Source organism: Sylvia atricapilla, chromosome Z (genome assembly GCF_009819655.1).
Source record: "Sylvia atricapilla isolate bSylAtr1 chromosome Z, bSylAtr1.pri, whole genome shotgun sequence".
Taxonomy (NCBI): Eukaryota; Metazoa; Chordata; class Aves; order Passeriformes; family Sylviidae; genus Sylvia; species Sylvia atricapilla.
The window spans coordinates 8,248,932-8,268,284 of record NC_089174.1 but is presented as its reverse complement, the minus strand read 5'-3'; the positions used below and the strand labels follow the sequence as shown (position 1 = coordinate 8,268,284).

Sequence of the window (19,353 nt, the reverse complement as noted above, 5' to 3'; positions counted from 1 at the left end):
AGATAGATTGACTTGCAGGATCTTCTGTGTGTTGCCAGTGAGGCAGGTGACCTGAACGCTCAGCTGAGCAACTGCCCAAAGTCCTCCTGAGATCAGTGTAAGAACTTAATCCTAAATTCTTACTTCTCACCTTTTATCAGAAAACTTGAATGTAAATGATCACAAACCCATAGAAACAAAACAAGTCTCCAAAGTTTGGTGAGACTGAGATATTTCCATTTATAGATGTGTGCTGTGGTTCCAGTATCATTGCTGTTTGTGAGTCCAGCCCTGCTATTGTGCAATGATTTGCCAATGAAGTGACTGGAGGGACCTCCAGCACTCTGTGAGCTTGAGAACAGCTTGTGCCTCCCTTAGCAGTCGTCATTTCAGAAATGTTCACTATATGCTGTTGTATTCATGCATATGCTGGAGTCATAACTCATTTACTTAAAATAGAGAACTTCAGGAGTCATAATTAAATTGTGTGAGCCCTTCCTATCCTGTTTTAAGCAACCTTTCTCATCACCAGCAGGCAGATGGAGTTTAAGTTGATCCCTCTTCTCCTGGAAGCAACGAGTTAAAATATTTGTAAATGCAACTGAATGTTTACAGCTATAGTACAGTAAATAAAACCTTACTGACACAGAGAGGAGTGCTTGGCAAGAATCCTTTTCAGTAACTGGGTGTAAAAAGTGTCACCTCAGGTTCATTTTCTATGGGTGATTGTTTTACCTGTACCAGTGGAGCCTTCCCATTTCTGCAAATCTGGTGGGAGCTTCCTTGTTTGATAAACTTGAGAGCAGTTGCCAGCCAGCCCAGGCCTTGCTGAGGAGATTCTTTTCCTCTGGCATGGAGCACTCGAGGCAGACACCCTGCATCCCAAAGACCCAGACCCCCCACACACGCTGAGACTGCTTCCACCACTGGGGCCTTTTGGTAGAAGCATGAGAGAGGAGGTGAAAAACAAAGCCACTGAAGGAAAATAACTTTGGCTTTCAGTAGCTGGCTCGGGAGCAGAAATTGCAGGGGGGAGGAGTCATGGGCATTCAAACCAAAACCAAACACAGCCTCCACACGCCTTCGTGCTGGCTCCCCTGTGTCTCTGAAGGAACTGGTGAGACATCCCCAGTGCCACAGAGATTCCCTGGACAAATCTGGCATTTATGAAATTTAAAATTCTTCTGTTAGTTTGGTTTCTTATTCTTTTATTTGCTTTGTAAGAGCCTTGGAAAATGCTTGCTATTTTAAGACTTCCTGCCATGACAAATAATTGTATTTAAATGTTTAGAATTTTGTTGGATGTCAACCCAGGTAGGAAGAGCTGCTCAAGAGGAAGCAGGTTTTGCTGCAGGGATTAATCTTTGGAAGTGTGGTTCTCCTGGTTACTTTTTGTCCTTGTGTGGAGAAAAATCAAACCCATGATGTGCATAGCACATGTCAGGTTTTGTGGCAGAGAAATTTGGTACTGTGTTGTCTTTTAAGCTAGTTTAAATACAGCTGGCACTGAAATCACTGCAAGAAGCTTCCTGCTAAAAATACAGCAATATCCTTTCATTTTAAGTGCATTCACTTCAGCAGTTGGTTTGGACTGTGGAGATTTCTGGCAGATCCCTGAGGGAAAGGCACTAATGGGTTTGGTGATGTTGATGGAACATGGGTTTCCAGAGACCTCGTGCAGTTTTGTCTCTTGATAATGGTTTTTTGTTTGTCAAAGCAAATGTTCATCTAATGCCTTCATGTTCATACCTCAAGCCACTGAGTGTGCAGTTTTCTACAGAAAAAACAGCCTCATTTTGTCACTGCAAATCATTTTTTGCTATTGAAAATTTTATGGCTAATTTTTTCTCTTTTTTAAACTGGAAAGATGGATTTAAGTTCCATTACACAGTGCCTGTTAGTCGGGTGGACCTTCTTACCAACCTTTTTCCTCACAGTGAGGAGACACCCATAGCTGTAATTATGGTCGTGCTCTTGCTTAAATTATTTCTTTGCATGCAGTCTCTGATGTTTTGAGGACCAATGTGGTAGCTTTGCCTGCATGTAATTCCACACTATATTGTCAGCGAGGTCACACAGCTTTGCCGATTTCCTAGAGCTGATGTGCATTAGCTACAGCTCATTATCCAAAGTAAACAGCTCGTTAGCGTTCAGTGTAGAGCTTCTGAAGAAGACAAAAATACACAGAAAAGTGAGTGAGTGCATCCCCTTACTCAGCTTTAGCTGTGATGCTGCGAGTGTGGCCTGCCTGTGTTCATTCCTTCAGCTCTCCTTTTGGGAGGATGCACTTGTTCTCCAGGCTCCTTTCACTGAGGTTGTTATCTGTAAAAGGCTCTTGCTGACTGCGGGGTGATGGTTTCTGAATCCTCACCAGCTTCTGTGGGGCAATAACAACTGAGTGATGGGCTGTTGGCAGCAGTGAACTTCATTCTCCTTCAGTGGTTTCAGTCTTAATTTCTTCAGGCAGCCCATTATGCCTGCAGGAAAGAGACTCCAGCACTGTTAACTTTGGCTGTTTCTCCTCCAGCTCTAGTGAGAGATGGTGCCTTCCCTACACTGCAGCAAGCAGGTGAGTGCCCTGTTTCCCAGGGACACAGGAGGGAACCTGTTTGCCACGGCCACTTGGCCCCTCTACCTGCACACAGCTGGCAGGAGGGTCAATACCAGGATTGCTCAGTCCTGCATGCTTTGTAGGGCAGTGTGTTCCCTTCTTTTCTCTGCCCAGAGGGGCTCATGCAAGGTCAGAGGGCAAAGCACCTGAGGTGCTCCAACCCAACAACTCAAAACCCACCTGGCAGAGAAGATGATTCAAGCTTTGGGGGTTTTTTTAAGGCCTCCTGTACAAGAGGTTTTTTAAGACCTGAACCTTAAATTTGATGTTGCCCTGAGTGTAAGTTCGAAGTGTGAGATTCACAGTCCCAACAAAGGAAAGGGGTGATGGAACTTGGCATTTATAAGGAAAGCTGTTATAAGGAAAGCAAGGAATCTTAAATGTACATTGACAAATGAGGACTAAAATACGATTTATTGCCAAACATATTTGACAGCCTCTTTCCAGTTTAGGCTTGTTGGTTATCAGATACTTGTATATATGAGCATAAGATGAATTAACATATGATTGGCTTTGACAGTTCTTAATTAGCTGATTGCAGTATTTCTCTGCTTTTTTTTTGTTGTTGTTGAAGACACAGTCCTGTGCATGGACTCCTCTTGGAGCTGCTGCAAGCATTCCTGTGGAGTGGTTTCAAGAGGAGCAGTGACTGTTCCCATCTGACAGAAATGCCCCATTGTCTTCCTGGGGCATGTCTTGAGACATGTCAGTAGCAGCAGCAGCTCAGCTTTTCCCTTTGAGGGGCTGATTTGTTTCCAGGTGGTGGCCCAGCTCCCTGGGGCTCCATTATCAGCTGCGATCCCTGGTGCAATTCACTGATTCCCTGGCAGCCCCTTCAGTCCCTGGAGCTCTGCAACAGCGCACTGGGTCTCCTGAAGTTTCAAGCACTCTGTGATTCACCCCTCTGGAGAAACATGATCACCTCGGGATTCTCTGATCCAGACAAGTGCGAACACCTAGAGAAGATCATGTACCAAGAGACTGGGAGTGACGCTCCCCAAAGCCATCTCAGCAGCACTCCCACTTCCTGCTGCCAGCATGGCTCATCTGAGATATCGGTGCCACAGCAAGGGCTGGGTAAACATCAGGATTGTTTCTGCTGGATGATCTCAAAGCCCTCCCAACTGTCTGCTGAAAATACTTGCCCACTGCAAGGAAGTGACTGTTTGTTTGTGTTTGGAGTCAGGAAATGGGAAATGACGTGAACACTTAACTGTTTTTCCTGGTGTTTCTAAGAGGTATATTCAGTGTCTTGGGTCTTATTTCCAAAGGCATTCAGTGTTCTCTGACAAAGTTTCAGAAGTACTAGAGGTATATGCATGCGCATATACTCAAAATAAGGAAATAACTTCTAAATCTTGTGTATCCACCTGGTAAAATTTTACTGGTGCCCTGCTTTGACTATGCTGTAAGATAATGTGATATGTTCTCCCTCAATGCTGAACTGAAACAGTCCTCAGGTCTCGTTTCTCCAACTGGGATAAATATGTGATTCTGCAGTGTGCTGCAACCTCCCTGAAGGAGAAAGAAGTCAGAATTCACATTTGTCATCCTTATTTCACCCCACCACCAGTTTTATCTGCATCTACTGAGTTACTCTGTGCATTTCTTCTTCTTTTTTTTCTGTGTATTGCTCCTCCATTGTCTTAACAAAGAAGTGGTTCGATGTTTTTAGTCTTTCTGGTTGACAATAACTTTTTGTTCCTGATTTCTTTGGTCAAGGTGTTTTTCTAAACCAATCATTTGTCTTCAGTTTCCTCGAAAATGACTGCTGGTATCTCTGCCCTGCCATCTCCCTTCTCCATGCATGTGATGTCCTGCAGGACTGAGGCAGCTGTAGGTGTCAGGCCTGGTTACAGTCACTCAGTGATTCTGATTCCCACAGGTGAGACTGTCACTTCTGCGCTTCTGCGACTGCCTGGCAAAACATGATCCCACTCCATGACTGGAATACCAGGATATAAGGGGAAAAAAGGGTTTGTGCTGTTTTTTTTTTAATCAGCTTGGGCAAAATGTTTAGCCTGGTTGTTGGGTGCTAAGATAAGATACCACATGGCACTCTTATCTCCCCAACTTCTGCTCCGTTCCCTCACCCTTCCCCAGGCAGCAGCAGGTTAAACCACCTGGTGAAAATCAGACTTCACAGTGGAGGTACTGAGGAACAGTGAAGCTACAAGAATAGAGCCCTGCAGCGGCAGGAAAACACTGACCCAGCCAGGAGCTCAGTGTTGGAGGGAAGCATTGGCCTGCAGCAGGCTCTGGCACACGGCCTTCTAAACCAGCTGGGAACCTTTTTTTGGTTTGTTTGTTGTTTTTTTTTCTTAGTAAATGTCAATGTTTGACTTTATCATCTGATGCTGATCGATGGATGACACAATCCCAGTTCTTCCGAGAATCCAACTGAAGTAGCATTTTATAAGAAAAAATGCAGTGGTTGACAACCTTTTTCAACTTTTCTTTCTCCTCCCTTTTTTTTTTAAAGAAACATTTTTTTGCACAGCTTCTTTGTATTTCCATAAGCAAGCAGAAAAGTGACCCATAACATGCAGGGGAAAGAAGGTTTGATTTCCAAATTTTATTATTCATATCAGAGCATACTCTATAGACTTCTTACAAACAAAGATTTGTCTGTATGAATCCAATGCAGTAATAGCTGCCCTTTTAGAATTAACATCTCGACAATGAAATGTCAAATGAAGGGAAATACTTGTTGTATGAAACAAGATTAATGTTCACCTCAAATATGAAACTGGCATTTAAGCAGGAGTTTCTGATAGAAAAGTCTCTGTGGTAGCTGTGGGGAGAGGGATGTAGAGAAATGCTTTTGCTATTTCACTTAGTTTGGTCTCTAAAATAAAAAAAAAAAAAAAAATTGTGTATTTTGTATTAGTACAAGTTCAGCTTCTGTTAATGCCACTTCCATGCATCCCTAAGAAATGAAGGGATCTGATTACAGAACTTGTTTTATTGTCTAATAATTGTGGTACAAAATGGCTGTTGCAAGAAATTATTTCCCCAGGTAAGAAAATGAGCATTCAACGATATATTGGTAATGATGAAGTAAGAAATTTGAGAATTACTTCTTCACCTAAAATTCATGGTTTATTTCATAGTTCCACTGATGGAATTTTTCGTTTTCTTCAATGATCAGTCACGACTCTCAGCCCTCTGGTATGTATATACAGAAGTGTTATGTGCCAGCCTCGGCAGGTACAACCACAAACCAAATGAGCGTTTTTACAGAAGACAGTTTGCTTTTATAGTGATCACGCACTGATGTGAACATAGACTAAAAATAACAAATGTTGTTTTAATAAGGATTTTTTACAGTAGGCATAGATATAAAAGTTTTTTTCAAATTATTTTCACAGGTATCACTGAACATTTCATAGCTGTCTGTTACAGAAGCACCGCAAAGTGCTTTGAGTCTTTCATTTATTATACACAGTTAAAATATATTACACTTCTGAAGGTATCTTAAATCACTGAACAGTTTTGCTAGCATCTTAATGAGCCAAATGGGAGTAAAAGGCAGTCCACATTCATAATGTGAATATACAGTAAGGTGTTTGACATCCTATGAACTCATTGCTCATGTTCTTAAAATAACCATGGTGATGAGACCTGAAAGACAAGAATTAAGAACTAAACACTTCTATTTCACTCAAAATAAAAACATTTAAAATAAAGAGTTTGCCCTGTCACAGACCAGAAAATATGGTGAAAGTGCATAAATACATGCAGAATGCACTTATATACACACTTAAATATTATAAGTATTGCTCCAAATTTTGATATAGTCAAAAATCAACACTGACACAGTGCATGTAATAACTGAACGTCAAATAAGATAGAAATACTTCAAACAATTACTGACTTCTCTACTGGAAAATCTTAGCATTGAACTTTTGAACTTGGGTAAGTGTAACACTAGCCCAAACCCCACTTCTCATAGGGGCCAGTTATGGACAGTGTCATTCAAATGCTGAATCATCAGTAAGGCAGATCAGTTGAAGGCTCCAAGGCTTTTTTTCTGCTCTATGAATAATAACTGATCAAAGACCAGTTTTAGACAAAGATGTTAAGCTTCCTTGTCAGTCTGCAGAGGGAGCTTTCAACAGACTCTTTGTTGTGACCTTTAAAGAGGGAGGAAAAAAAGGACTGCTCTGACAGAGGTTAAAAACAATTAAAATCAGATAAAAACAGGAACTAAGGGCTAATAAACCTACTCATGACACACTGAAAAGCTCATTTTAATTATGTGCTGATACAGGAAAAGGTACAAATCCGCAGTTCTTAACCACAGGTTATATTGCACAAGGTAAGGGAGGTAGATGGAAGAACATTGGGGCTCTCTGAATTCCAGCCTTATGTAACACCAAAATAACAATTTATCAGTTCTTGGGCAATCTCACTTTCTTGCAAGCTCAAATGATGTCACTGTAACAGCCTTGCAGTGCAGAAAGCTCAGCTAAAGCCTACAGATCTCACTATGAATAAAGACATTTCTGAGACTATTTTATCTCCTGCCACTCCATCCTGATGGAACTTGGCTACTTTATGAAGATCATGAAGGCAGAAGCACAACAAAACAGAGCTGCAAAACACTGCCTTCTATTAGATCAGCAAATTATCCCTTAAAGAGGAACTACAGCTCAGCTATTGATTAAGGTCTGTATCAGTGCCCCCACAGGTGCTGGATCCTTAGCTTGATCAATTCCATCATCACAGAGGAACAGCAGAGGCTTCTGGAGAATAGCCTGCACCACTTGTACAGGGACTTCAGACAATAAAGGGTCTAACTCATTTCTGTAAATCAAATACTTCTCAAATATCATATACTCCTGTTGGTGTGATGTAACAATCCTTTCCATTAAATGCTCCACAATCCAGTTGTAATTCCTTGTGGAACAAAGTGGTTTCAACTTCTGAAGAGAAATTGACTTCCTACATGAGCAAGAGTTGCACACAAAAAGAATCTGTCCAAGAACACTAAAAATGTTGTCAGCAAAGAAGTCAAAACTTCCAAAACTTCATAGGGAATCTACAAACAGGTTCAGCTGTTGCAAATATATGAAGTCAAAAGGCTTAGAACTCTAGCTGCCACCAGCAGAACCTGGAGTAATTTTCAAAAGTAGAGATAAAAACAATGTGAGGATTACTGCAAAGTCCAGATCTGAGAATCCATCAGCTTCAGCTTGGGCAAAGAGCCACAAGAGAGATTTCAAACCACTTCAGCAGATGTGACCTTTGTGAGTCAGCAGAGTGTGCACAAACCATCAAGAACTTGCACCTTTCCCCATCACTACCTCACCTCTAGCTATCAGTTTGGAGCTGCCTAGCTCTTTTCCTTTAAATCCTCATTTCTGCCAGGTAGTGGGACAGGAGAATTGAGTTTAGTGTGACTGTTCTTCAAATCTGAAATAGTTATAGAGAAATAGTCATAACAAATGAAATGTTGAACTCATCTGTGCTAACTACTGCAGGAGCAAGTTACAAATCAGGAAGAACTGTGGACGGTAGGGGTCTCAGACAGGGTTTGCAACAACTTACTGCTACACCTATCAACTGCTTATTAAACAGGTACAGAGAATGAAAGGTAAGGAAACAGCTCAGGGGGGGTGGAGGGAGAAACACAATGACACATTATACATTCTGCAACGGAGTAACTATTGCAATGCAAGAGTAAGAAACAGCACATTCCGTTCAGGTGTGTTGGCAGATGATTGTTGTTGGACCATCATCAAATATAGCTGAAATTAGCGTGTAGGGGCCTGTGTGTAATAGGTATCAACTCAAATCTGGTCTAAAACACTTACAATAACTAATTTAGCCTGCTATCACCATGGCTACAAATTAAGACCTTAGCCAAAATGCAAAACAAAATGTAATGTGGTGCTTTGTCTCCATTCAGCTTCCTGAGGCTGCTGGCAAAGACAGGTGAAGTTTTCCAAACTCACAGATGTTGCAGAAAAATGTTTATAAAATCCAAAGTACTTACCTAAAACATAAGCAGCTACTAACTTTTGATTCACACTTAAGTGGAGGTAGAGAGGCACCAGGGATTCCATTTCCCCCAATGTAGGTAGCATTAGTGCTGCGACACACACCACCCCAAGGAAGACTGTAAGTAAACTAGGTCCCGACGAGGCAGTTCTGTTTTCTGAAAAAGCAAGACAGCACCAGTTGTAAGGAAGATCTAAGTAATATAAACATTAAATATTCTGCAAAAAATGTCTGCAGTACATGGGAGCTGAAATAGTCTCAGATTTTCCTTTTTGCTCAGGAGATTGCAGGGGGTGGAAGACAGCTCTTAAACCCACCCTTCTAAACCTTCTGCATTCTGCAGTGGAGGAGGCTGCTCCCCGTTCTGATGCTGCAACTTGTTTTCACATGACTTCCCAAAACCCTCCCTTCTGGAGGAACAGAGCTTGCCAGGCCCAGTTGCTATATATACACACTCAGGACAGCTGGATGTTCCAGCAATGCTTGAGGTTTCCCTGGGCATCCTGACTCCATTCCTTGATGTTCCTTCAGTGATCAGTAACCAATCAGTTAAGAGCACCCAAAAGACCTGCACAGGCAAGGAACTGCTCACACCTCCTGAACAAAACCTGCCTGCAGCAGGACCACAGGTTCTTGGGCCAGATGAGCTCCCCTTCATTCTTTACAAGATTTAAGAGCTACACCCAAGCCAGAGTCAGTTTAGATGCCACAAATAGGTAAAATCTGAATCTTACTTTAAAAACTCTGAGTGAACTACTCTGACAGTCCAGTACTACCAGAATAAGGAAATGCAAACCACAGACAATAAAGAGTCCTTCATAGTCTTTACTGCTCTGCACTTTAACAGCTGGAACCTACTCAAAGGCCCACTGTGTCATCTTTGAAAAGAGCTGTTAACATGTTAGCTGAATACCACTAACCAAATCCTTAAGATTTAATGTTTTATCAACTTCTCCTATCCTCAGTGACTAGCAATATGGGCTCTATTTTAATTCCATACATCTCTTATTTCCAGGTTGCAGGTTACATCCGAAACTGCCGTTTCTTTGTTTACTGCTTTTCTGTAAGTAAGCAATATAACGTAGACAACAAGGTTTTTAGAGGAAAGAGCTTTTGGAACAAGACCAGTATCAGATTGTTCAGGATGGCTCAGGCTCTCTGCCCTGGAGCAACTACCACATTTTATTCTGTGGGCCCAGAGACCTTTCTTGGTTTGCTTTAACTGTGTATCCTACTAATACCTATTATGAGGGGTTTTTTTAATTAAGTGTTTCACCAGCCAACAAACTCAGTATAAATAGTGAAACAGATTAATTTTAACAACAGGAACACTCTCAAAGAGGTACATCTATTTACTGGAATTGATTTCTGTTGTCCTGAAAGATATAACAGTGACAAGAACATTTCAGTATAAATCAGTAAAAGTAAGAAGAATGTAGACCATCAGAAATCCGTTTAGATTCATTTCAGGTACAACTTGACACTTTATATCCTACCCTTTCAATTTAACTGTCTGGCCTAGGTTTTAAAGACTATTAATTCACTTCCTTACTGAGTGTATGAAACACGAAGAGTTTTCAGCCACCAACTGTGCTCTTCTGTTCTTGTGGGACAGACAAAGGACAGGGCACAGAACAAGGAACACTTTAGAAGATGTTCTGGCAATATTTCCTGCTCATCAGGAAATGGGGGATTAACAGTTTGGAACAAACTCAGAAGGGGCATATGTTTTGAAAGAGCCCAAGGGAAAAAATCACTACCATCCTTTGACAGATAAATTCCCATTGTCTGTACGAGAACTACTGCTCCAGAGGAACAGTGGATGCACTCTCCAAGGTATGACATGCAAACACAGGGCAGCAAAGGGTCTTGATTGATAAAGACAGCAATAAACAGAATAGGCACAGTTTGGGTTCTTGCATACTGTCACTCTCAAGTGCTAAAGACAGCAGTCTTACAGGTAAGTAAAATAAATTATTTTAAAATTTATTTCTGTTTATATTTAAGAAATATTTTAAGTCGAGTCACTTCTTGAGCTATTCAAAACTGATTCAGAACACAGGAGGGGTAAAAGATTTCAGTTACCTGGTTGACACAAAGTCTGCTCAAAAAAGACACTTTCAGCCAGGTGTTCTTTTATTCGTTTTTCCTCCTCTTCCTTTTGTTGTTGTTGTTCCTTTGCAGATGGAAGCAGAGTAGCAATAATCTCCTTTTTTCCTAATGCTTTCCTCTGGCTCTGCTCAGACACTTGGAGACGGAATTTGTCTATGACACCATAGTAAGAAGCCCGAACGTCTCTGTGACGAATCACACTGCAGAGAAAAACAACATTTTCAAACAGATGAACTACTAAGAAGAATGTCTGTTGTGGAATTACATCCTTTATCACAAAGTCTGCCCTCTGTCCCCCCTCCTCCAGATAAAATGGAATAATCCAGACCTCCATTACTTCCTCCATCACTCGATATTCTTGAAGACTTGATCTTACCTTCTCTTTCCCCTTCTTAAGTATGCTTTAATTCCCAAATATAAATGCTCCTGGCCAAACAGGACAGTTAAGTCTTTATCTCAAGCCCATCTTTGCCTCAATCTGAGGCCAGCTGCCAATTGATGAAACATCAATTATCTGAAAGATGCCTCCTCTTCATGTATCAAAGTTGTTTGACGCTAGCCAAGGATTTTAAAAGGTATTGAGAGGACTGGAGTGGACAGGGAAGGAAAGGAGCTGGACAGGTGTTTGGCAAGCAATAGTCCAGCTTCTTGAGGAAACCAGCCCCAAAGCTTTACAATTCCACTTTTCTTGGAGCAAAACACATTTCCTCTGTATACAAGAGTCAGCTAGGGATTTTCAAAATCAGAATCCCACCATTGACAGAATGTTTGGAAGCTATGAAAAGCACAGCTTTAAAATAGCACTGATCAACAGCAAAACAGACCTCTAAGCAGTGCTGTGCTCAACTGCCTCCTCTCTGCATTCATGATTCATCATGAGAATACATATCTAACATTGAAAAGCAACAACATTAAGGTTATGAAGTGGCATCAGCTCTTAAGGTAAATAAGGATTTCAACTATTTTTCCAGATTTTTTTTGTGAAAGGCTGTTCTAAGTTTCCAAGATAACAGCAGCTGATCTGAAGAACATATGTACAAAAAAGAAATGACTGTACCCTTAGTAACATAGAATGGTAGTCCTAAAATTGCTTCAAGAAAATAATCTTTGTGATACTGTATACATTAAAATGCTGCAAGAGATGGATTTTTGTTTTTCAGTCTTCATATAAAGGAACTATATCACATCAAGATATCTACCACCATTAGCACGTAGCCAGCACTTGCAACTGGTATCTAGCTTGAATAGACTATTCAACACAGAAAACAGAGACCAAGTCATTCCCTCAGCAAGAGGCTGCAGTGATGTTTTACATCACTTCAGAGGCAAAGGAGTGTGCCTATGACAGCCTTTCAGCAAGTGGAGTGTTGGCTGGGCAACTGCCTCCATTAAAACAAAAGGCTTTTCCCCCCCACAACCCTAATTCATACAGCTCTCAGTATATAAGCACAGCAGATCAACTCTGATTTCTTCCTTTAACACTTCCTTTTAAACTGGTGTCCCTGCTCCTAGTACGACGGTGCCACCTAAACAGAATCTTTACATAACACTGTGCTAGGAGAACATGTATCTGCTGCCAAGCAAGGAAATATTTTCTGCAGACCCTTATAAACAGACACATTCTCCTGTTTCTTTTTAGAGATCATTGCATAATTGGAAGCTCTGTAGAATATCTGTTTATCTGGCAAATGGCCACACTTGCATAGTACTGCTCATATCCCAACAGTAAACACTGTCCTTAGACAACAACCACTGGACTGGGATGGGGGAGTTTTGCTGCACAAAAAAATTCTCTTGGAACATGTGTAAGTCTCATTTTTCTTTATCTAATAAAATCCATTTGTTTAACCAAATGTAATCAAGCTTGTGTAAATGTCTGCTAAAGAACAGAATAGCTCACTGGTACACTGTTATATTCTGACCTGTTTAGTTCCATTTTTAGCATTGTTGCCCCTGCTTACTGAAACCTTCTAATTCCCTGTTCTAAACTTCCTTTCATTTAGTGAGTCCTTTGAATTTTCAAATTGCACCTAAGGAAAACAGTCTATAGGAATAAAGAGCCATTACCCAAGAACAGCTATTTTTTTATCTGACAAAAAGTTTCTGCATATGGCCACTTGTCAACCAGAGATTCCAGGTGGTGTTTTACAGCTTGGAAAACGTCTATTCAAAAAGTTCAGTCTGCTCTTTTAGGGACTTCAGATTTTCTTCAGCTGTATCTGTACACCAGTACAGGAAAAAAATTGGCAAATAGAAGTAAAAAGAGTTGGTCTATTTTAGCTGATACACCTACTCTGCTTTACCTTTCAGCAGCCTAGAGACCCTGTACATTACTGTGGTCACTTAACTGTCCTGAGTTACTGGGTTGACACCTGACAGCACAGAGACCAAAGGGAGACACAGAGATCTGAAAATGAGACGGGTGGTCAGGATGAAAGGTAGGCAAAACTACCATTGTTAACATGGCCCAGGAAAATGTGCTCAGTAGAACTGCACACACTTCCATTTTGCCAGTCTGCAAACAAGTATTCCTCAAACAAATCTCAGCCCTGGGGGTTTGCTTTTCTTATTATTTCTAACAAAAAGGTGCTCCGAGGAGGCTCATATTACTCTCGCTCCTGGTTTACAGGCTACACTACAAGATGCACTTACTGGCATTTTATTTATGCCAAAGGCAAAATTAAACAAGGACATATCTCCAATATCATAATACCTCTGCTCTAGAGGGAAAGAACACCAAAAGTATATAGGTGATAAGGAAAACATATCTTTATCCAACTTATATATCGCAACATACATGCTGTCATTTACAACCTCCCAAATAATAAAATAAATTAAGGTAATAAAATGTTGTCTATCAGCAAAAAAACCAATCAACTTCTACTTACATATCAACACAGCACTGAGGCTTCACTGCACCAGTAGCATCCACCACCGCATATTTATTTGGAGTTGTACAAAGAACTGCAAGGAAAAGGACAGGAGTGGTAACAAATCATGACCTAATACATCACCAGGTTCATCAACAGATACATGTAGAGACACGAGTCTGGTTTTGTCACAGACACGATTTGTTACACGAATTATAACTGGACTGTTCAAGATCATCAACTAACCCTTAAATAGAACTTAACCTAAGAAACCCACCTTTGAATTTTAAGGCAAACTCATAGGGGTTATATAGAGTCAACACCTGCTTGTGTGTTGACTGGTCATCTGCATAAAATATAAGTTCTGTAGGAAAAACAAAAACAGGAAGATTTCCTTCCACTAACTCTGGCTGTCTTTTTTGTTGCTGCATTGGCACTGAATCCTCCTTGCTGCTTCTTGCGTTCTTATGACTTTGTATCCTCAGAGACTTCAGTTTTTGAATCGTTTAAGAATTCCAAAGCATTTTGGCAATTCTAAAGGAAAAAATGGGAAAAAAAAGAGAAAAGGCAAGAAGATTATTTCCATGACTCTATACTAAACTGAGGCAGTTAACAAAGGTGCAAAAATATAAAACATGCTGCTTGATTATGAATCTACCTCTACTTATGTTCCTTCAAAAATACTGAAATAGAAAAAATATTTGCACTGGGCTTCCATCTATTTAACAAACTGCTAACAAAATAAATGGATAAGCACCTCTCCAGTGTATCACGGCAGCAATTGTGAGCCCAATCCATGACTAGGGCTGCTTATGCTGGGTCTTTGAAACACAAACCAAACAAGGAGAGCAAAAAGAAATCTCATCCTTGCCTCAGGACAGCAACACCTGAGAAACACGAGGGCAGAAATGAGGAAACAACAACACTGAGGCAGCAGGAGTCACTGTTCAGGCAGGAACTTTTCTATGGGGATGACTTCCCCGGATGAGGTATAACAAGTTAGGAATCTCCTCAGCTAGACACCCAGGTATGTAAAATTCCAGGGATTCAGAACAAAGGAATGGGGAACACCCTCATGTCTTGTTTAAATCAAACTCCCTGTTTCAACTGTGTAGTTACAGGCAATGAACAGAAAAATTACTGGGATGAGTAGCACCAAACAGATTCAGGATTTACTATTTTATTAAGAGATGACAGGTTTCCTACCACCACTACCTCCAACCAAAGTAAAATCATCACAGTTCTCCCTCAGCCCCCCCCCACAGTTCTGTTTTATTTTGAGTGACATTCCAGAACTAAAACCAGAACCCATGACCCAACCAAGAAACAATCCCAAATATAATTCATAAAGTAAAATTAAGGCCAGACTCCTCAGCACACATACCATTGACTTAACACATGACAGAGAGAACAAAGTCTTCTCCTCCCCCTGCAAGAATGTCATATTTCACTGCAGCTTCTACAGATTAATTATCAAAATGAAGGTGTCCTTTGAGGTCTAACTTTATAGAAAAATATTAAAACAATAAAAAGTTCCTACTGACTCATTAGACACCATTTCCACCTCCCACAACACTTTTTAAAAAAAGGTACATTTTACCTGTTCTCCAGCTCAATATACTGGATAGTTGCATCTTAAAGAATTTAGCTTCTGAAATTTCTAGTAGCAAATAGCCCAAACATTATGAACAATCAAAACCAAATGCTTGTTTCTGCATTCTAAACATCCTGATGATCACATTTCCAAGCACCAGATACGTATTCCATACTTGAAACATGACACACGTTCATGTGTTTACTAAAGATTTACAGGTTCTGATTCTTATTCACAAACTAAGCTTTAAATTTTATTTATTTCATTATTAAAATAGGAAATTGTCCCTGTAGAATTCAAATTCATGGATCTCACTGGAATGTCTTTCCTCATGATCCAGTTATTTTTCAGAGCACAGGTTTGTTTCCACTTCACTGAAATGCTACTAATAATATTCTGAAAACAAATCCCCAATGATAGTGTTCCAAGCTGATGTTCTGTTACCTTATTAAGAAGAGTCTAGAAAAAGAAATGGCTCTCTAAGTGGCAATTTGGGTTCTGAGAACTTCTTGGAATTATGGTGAATCTTTTTTGTTTCAGAAGAATCAACAAACTCTGGAATGACTCTGTACAGCAAGTGTATTATTTCTTGAACAACTCCATGCACTATTACAAAGTGAATTTAATTGTTCCATTCAAACATATCAAGACTATATGAAAAGCTAATGTGGAAAAACTGTCAGCATGTAGGGATACAAAATACCTTCTGATGCTTGTCATAGGCAGAAGACTAAGAACTATCTATTTAAATTTCTTTTACCAAAGTTAGGTCAACGCAGTATGCTGTAAGAATATGTTGGAATCTTTGGTTCTCATACCTATCTATAGATATCATGTCTATCAGAAGTATCATCGTGTCTATCAGAAGCACATCATGTCTTAACAGAAGTACAGGCAAATTTTGACATTAACAAAAGGGATTTTTTTCAAATAAATGTTTTAAGCTACCATAAAACCAATAGCAAGCTACTGCTACACAACTTAGTTGACTAAGTTGAACAAAATTTTCAAGTATTATTTATAATAATCAGTATTATTTTGATGCTTTCGTTTTTTATTTAAATACTGCACCTGTTTCATTCCAGTTTCTGGCTTCATCTCATATCTCCAGTTCCTTCAGCTCAGTTCCACGGCAAGTGTTCAGTGTCCAAAACCCCACAAATCTCTGTATCAATGGAGGTATGGATCACTATGCCTATCAACAGGCTTATTTTTGTTACACATCTGTGGAAAACAGTGTACAAACCTGCCAGGATTCCACAACATGCATGTGGAAAGCCACCAATCTTAAAAAAAGTATATCCCATTATTGCTTCCTTTTCCTATTTAACTTGGCTGGATGAGGAGCTACCACCCAAACTTACAAAAGTAACATCTGGCAGGCCTATAGCAGACACATTTGCTGACACAGCAGCGTCATTCAGGGTATAAATTTCTGGATTCCTAAGCAAGCAAGTAGCATCCTTTCCCAGACAACAGTTTTAGCTTAGAAGTCACCTTGTTGGGACACCTCAGCAAGTGATAGCAGTAAAAGCACTTTTCCCAAAGACTGACTGAAAAACCACATGCGTGCTAGGGAGATGGGATGGTTTAGGATTGATACTCTTGATAACACCTCACCTCTCCCATCAGTGAGAAACTGCCAACACTTCTACAGAGAAAGTTTGTATCACCACAACTTCTCTGTCTGGACTAACCCAACAAACGTGAGCATAAGGTCACACACCCCAGACAGTTCATGAACAGAAACTCAACTGCTGCTCTTCTGCACCTCCACTGCACAACCACTAAATTTTGTGGTCAACAGTCACCATGATTGCTTGCAGCACAAAAAGGTAAGCACAAGCAAATCTGTCCCAACCCAGGATCTGGGGTCTCAGGCCTGTCATTTGCACTGCACAGATGGGCTTCTCCCAGGAGCATCAATCTGTCAAAACTGACATTTGCCAGGGCCTACGTGTAACACCTGAACAATGCCAGCTCACTTCCCAGCGCGCTTTGAAGTCCTGACAAACAATTGTCACTGGTATTTTTTCAGCACAATAGGGATCTTTCCTCCATGAAGTTACTAAATATATACTGCTGGAGTCACAACAGCACAGATGTGCCAGTGCTTCCTCTGAAATCTCTTTCTTCATAAATTTAACTTGACAGAGAAAAACACTAAGTGAAACGTAACTTCTCTCCAGGGTCAGAAAAAACATCCACTGTGATTTGTTTTTACTTAACAAGTATCTGTCGAATAAATAAATCAACTGAGGAACTTTTTTGTTCCCATTTTAACTTCCAACAACCTCATCACCATAGCTTCCAGTGCATTTGTTGGTTGTTTTTCTTCAGAACAACTGCAAATAACTCTACAGAATGTCACTGGGTAAACACTTCATTCAGAAGAAAACCTCTTTACAGTCATGTCTCCACACTGCTGTTTTAAAAGTTGCATAATTACACTGTAATCTACTTTTGTTACATCTCATGATCTACCCTTTAAATCTACACAAGCCTTTCTACACTATATATTCAGTAAAACTGATTGGTTTTAAGCACACATTTACAAAATAAATCACGAACTCTTTTTCAAAATTCCCTCCCATGCCAAGCTGCGCAATCACTTTAGACTACATGAAAACGCAGCACGGGATCTGAAGCACTCCATAAACATTCTGTTTCTCCAAAATGTTTTGAAGGCCTCAACGTGCACTTACGCAAACCAATGTTTAAACTACCTGCAATTATTTGGGAGTGTCACCCAACGATGAGAGCACAGAGCCAGCAGCCAGGATGGCTGGATTCCATTATTGCTAACTCTGCCACTGACACTCCATGACCTTGAGCAAGTTGGTTAACCTCACCTCAATCTGCTGATCTATGAAGGCACACATTCTGCAAAGTATTTCAGGAGGTCCCCTTTGAACCGGCAGAACTGCTCTGATACTTTGCAAAACTGCTACTGTTTAGCCCTTCACAAGATGATGAGAAATGTCATCAGTGTCTCCAGGATGCTGTAAAATGAAAGAGTCTCCGAGCATTAACTATTAGCATAGTTGACAACCATACGCATAAATCATGCGGACACTGACAGCAAAAATCTATCAGGACCACATTATTCTTTTAAATTCTGAAAAGGTGACTAACAAAAGGTAGTATTCAAATGCAACTAAGAGGCACGAAAAGCAGTGAAAAATTAAGTAACAGCTGTGCGTTGCTTCTGATCCATTCTGCTACAGGCTCGCAAGGGTCCTAGAGAAGACATTCAAGGGCACGTGTGCTTTAGTCTCTATTTCCTCACTTTAAGTTTGTGTTCAACGCACTAAAGTGGTTGATTTTTAAACGTGTGTTGTGCTTATTAGCGCTGCGTGGCCCCAAACCGCCTCAGATTAACAGAGGGGAGCACTCTTCCCCGGGAGAGAGGGAAGGCGCTCCCAGCCGTGCCTACTGCCGGCAGGGCACGGCGGTAATTGCACACTCTTAATTGATCCTCTTTGTTCTCAACGAGGAGCAGCAGCGATAGGGGCTGAGGCAGCCGCGCGATAACGGCGCCTCCCGCAGCCGGCCCGGCCCCGGCCCCGGCCCCGGCCCCGGCCCCGGCCCCGGCCCCGGCCCCGCTCCGCCGCCCCTCGCAGCGACCCCCGGCCCGGCACCACCCGGAGCGAGCCCCGGCCCCCGCGGAGAAGCGGCGCCAAGCCGGGGCCCCGGAGCGCGGCCGCCGCCCCGCTCCCCGTGCCCGCAGGGCCTGCGGAGGGCAGGGGCGGGGGGTCCGGCCCGCGGGGTCGCGCAGCCCGGGACAGGCCGGGCCGGGCCGCGGGTGTCGCTCCGCTCGCCCGCCCCGTGCCCGCTGTCGCCCCCCGGCCCGACTCACCCGCCCGGGGCCGCTGGTGCGGGCTGGCGCGGCGCCCCTTTGTCCGCCCGTCACTGCGGGCAGCGCTGGGACTGCTGGGACCGACCGGCCGCCGCCGCGTCACCGCCCCGCCCGCCGCCCGCCCCCGCCGCCATGTCGGGCTGCCCCACACGCCGGGCGCCTCGGCCCCGCCGGGCAGCGGGCTTCTGCGGCCGGCCCGGCGCCTCGCTCCGCCGGCGAGGTGTTTGGTGGTAACGTGTCACCCCATCTCACGGTTCCCGAGGTGTGACCCCGGGGCGGAGGGGTTCCTGCCCCTGTCCCGGCCGCTCGGGCCGCCGTGTGT

General features: G+C 42.1%; 1 protein-coding gene across 3 annotated transcripts; it reads right to left on the bottom strand.

Annotated features, from left to right (window-relative positions):
* Positions 1-5,150: 5,150 nt before the first annotated feature.
* LOC136374168 (motile sperm domain-containing protein 1) lies at positions 5,151-19,129 on the bottom strand. 3 transcript variants are annotated; one of them, XM_066339409.1, is made up of 7 exons: positions 19,032-19,129; positions 13,856-14,112; positions 13,597-13,672; positions 10,682-10,908; positions 8,592-8,753; positions 7,905-8,008; positions 5,151-6,214 (listed from the first exon to the last, which is right to left on the bottom strand). In XM_066339409.1, the coding sequence occupies exons 2-6, from the start codon at positions 14,007-14,009 to the stop codon at positions 7,929-7,931; spliced, it is 699 nt and encodes a 232-aa protein (XP_066195506.1). In that variant the 5' UTR covers positions 14,010-14,112; positions 19,032-19,129; the 3' UTR covers positions 5,151-6,214; positions 7,905-7,928. The 3 variants fall into 3 exon arrangements, with proteins under 3 accessions (XP_066195506.1, XP_066195507.1, XP_066195508.1); XM_066339410.1 differs by lacking the exon at positions 19,032-19,129 and adding an exon at positions 16,244-16,398; XM_066339411.1 differs by lacking the exon at positions 7,905-8,008.
* Positions 19,130-19,353: the final 224 nt, after the last annotated feature.

What these genes read in the sequence shown, in the direction of transcription:
- LOC136374168 (XM_066339409.1), bottom strand. Translation starts at nt 14,009, where the DNA reads ATGCAGCAACAAAAAAGACAGCCAGAGTTAGTGGAAGGAAATCTTCCT. An exon ending in GTTTGCCTTAAAATTCAAAG is followed by an intron (nt 13,673 to 13,855) that starts GTGGGTTTCTTA and finishes TTTTCCTTGCAG; the next exon opens with TTCTTTGTACAACTCCAAAT. An exon ending in CCTCAGTGCTGTGTTGATAT is followed by an intron (nt 10,909 to 13,596) that starts GTAAGTAGAAGT and finishes TTTTCTCTGCAG; the next exon opens with TGTGATTCGTCACAGAGACG.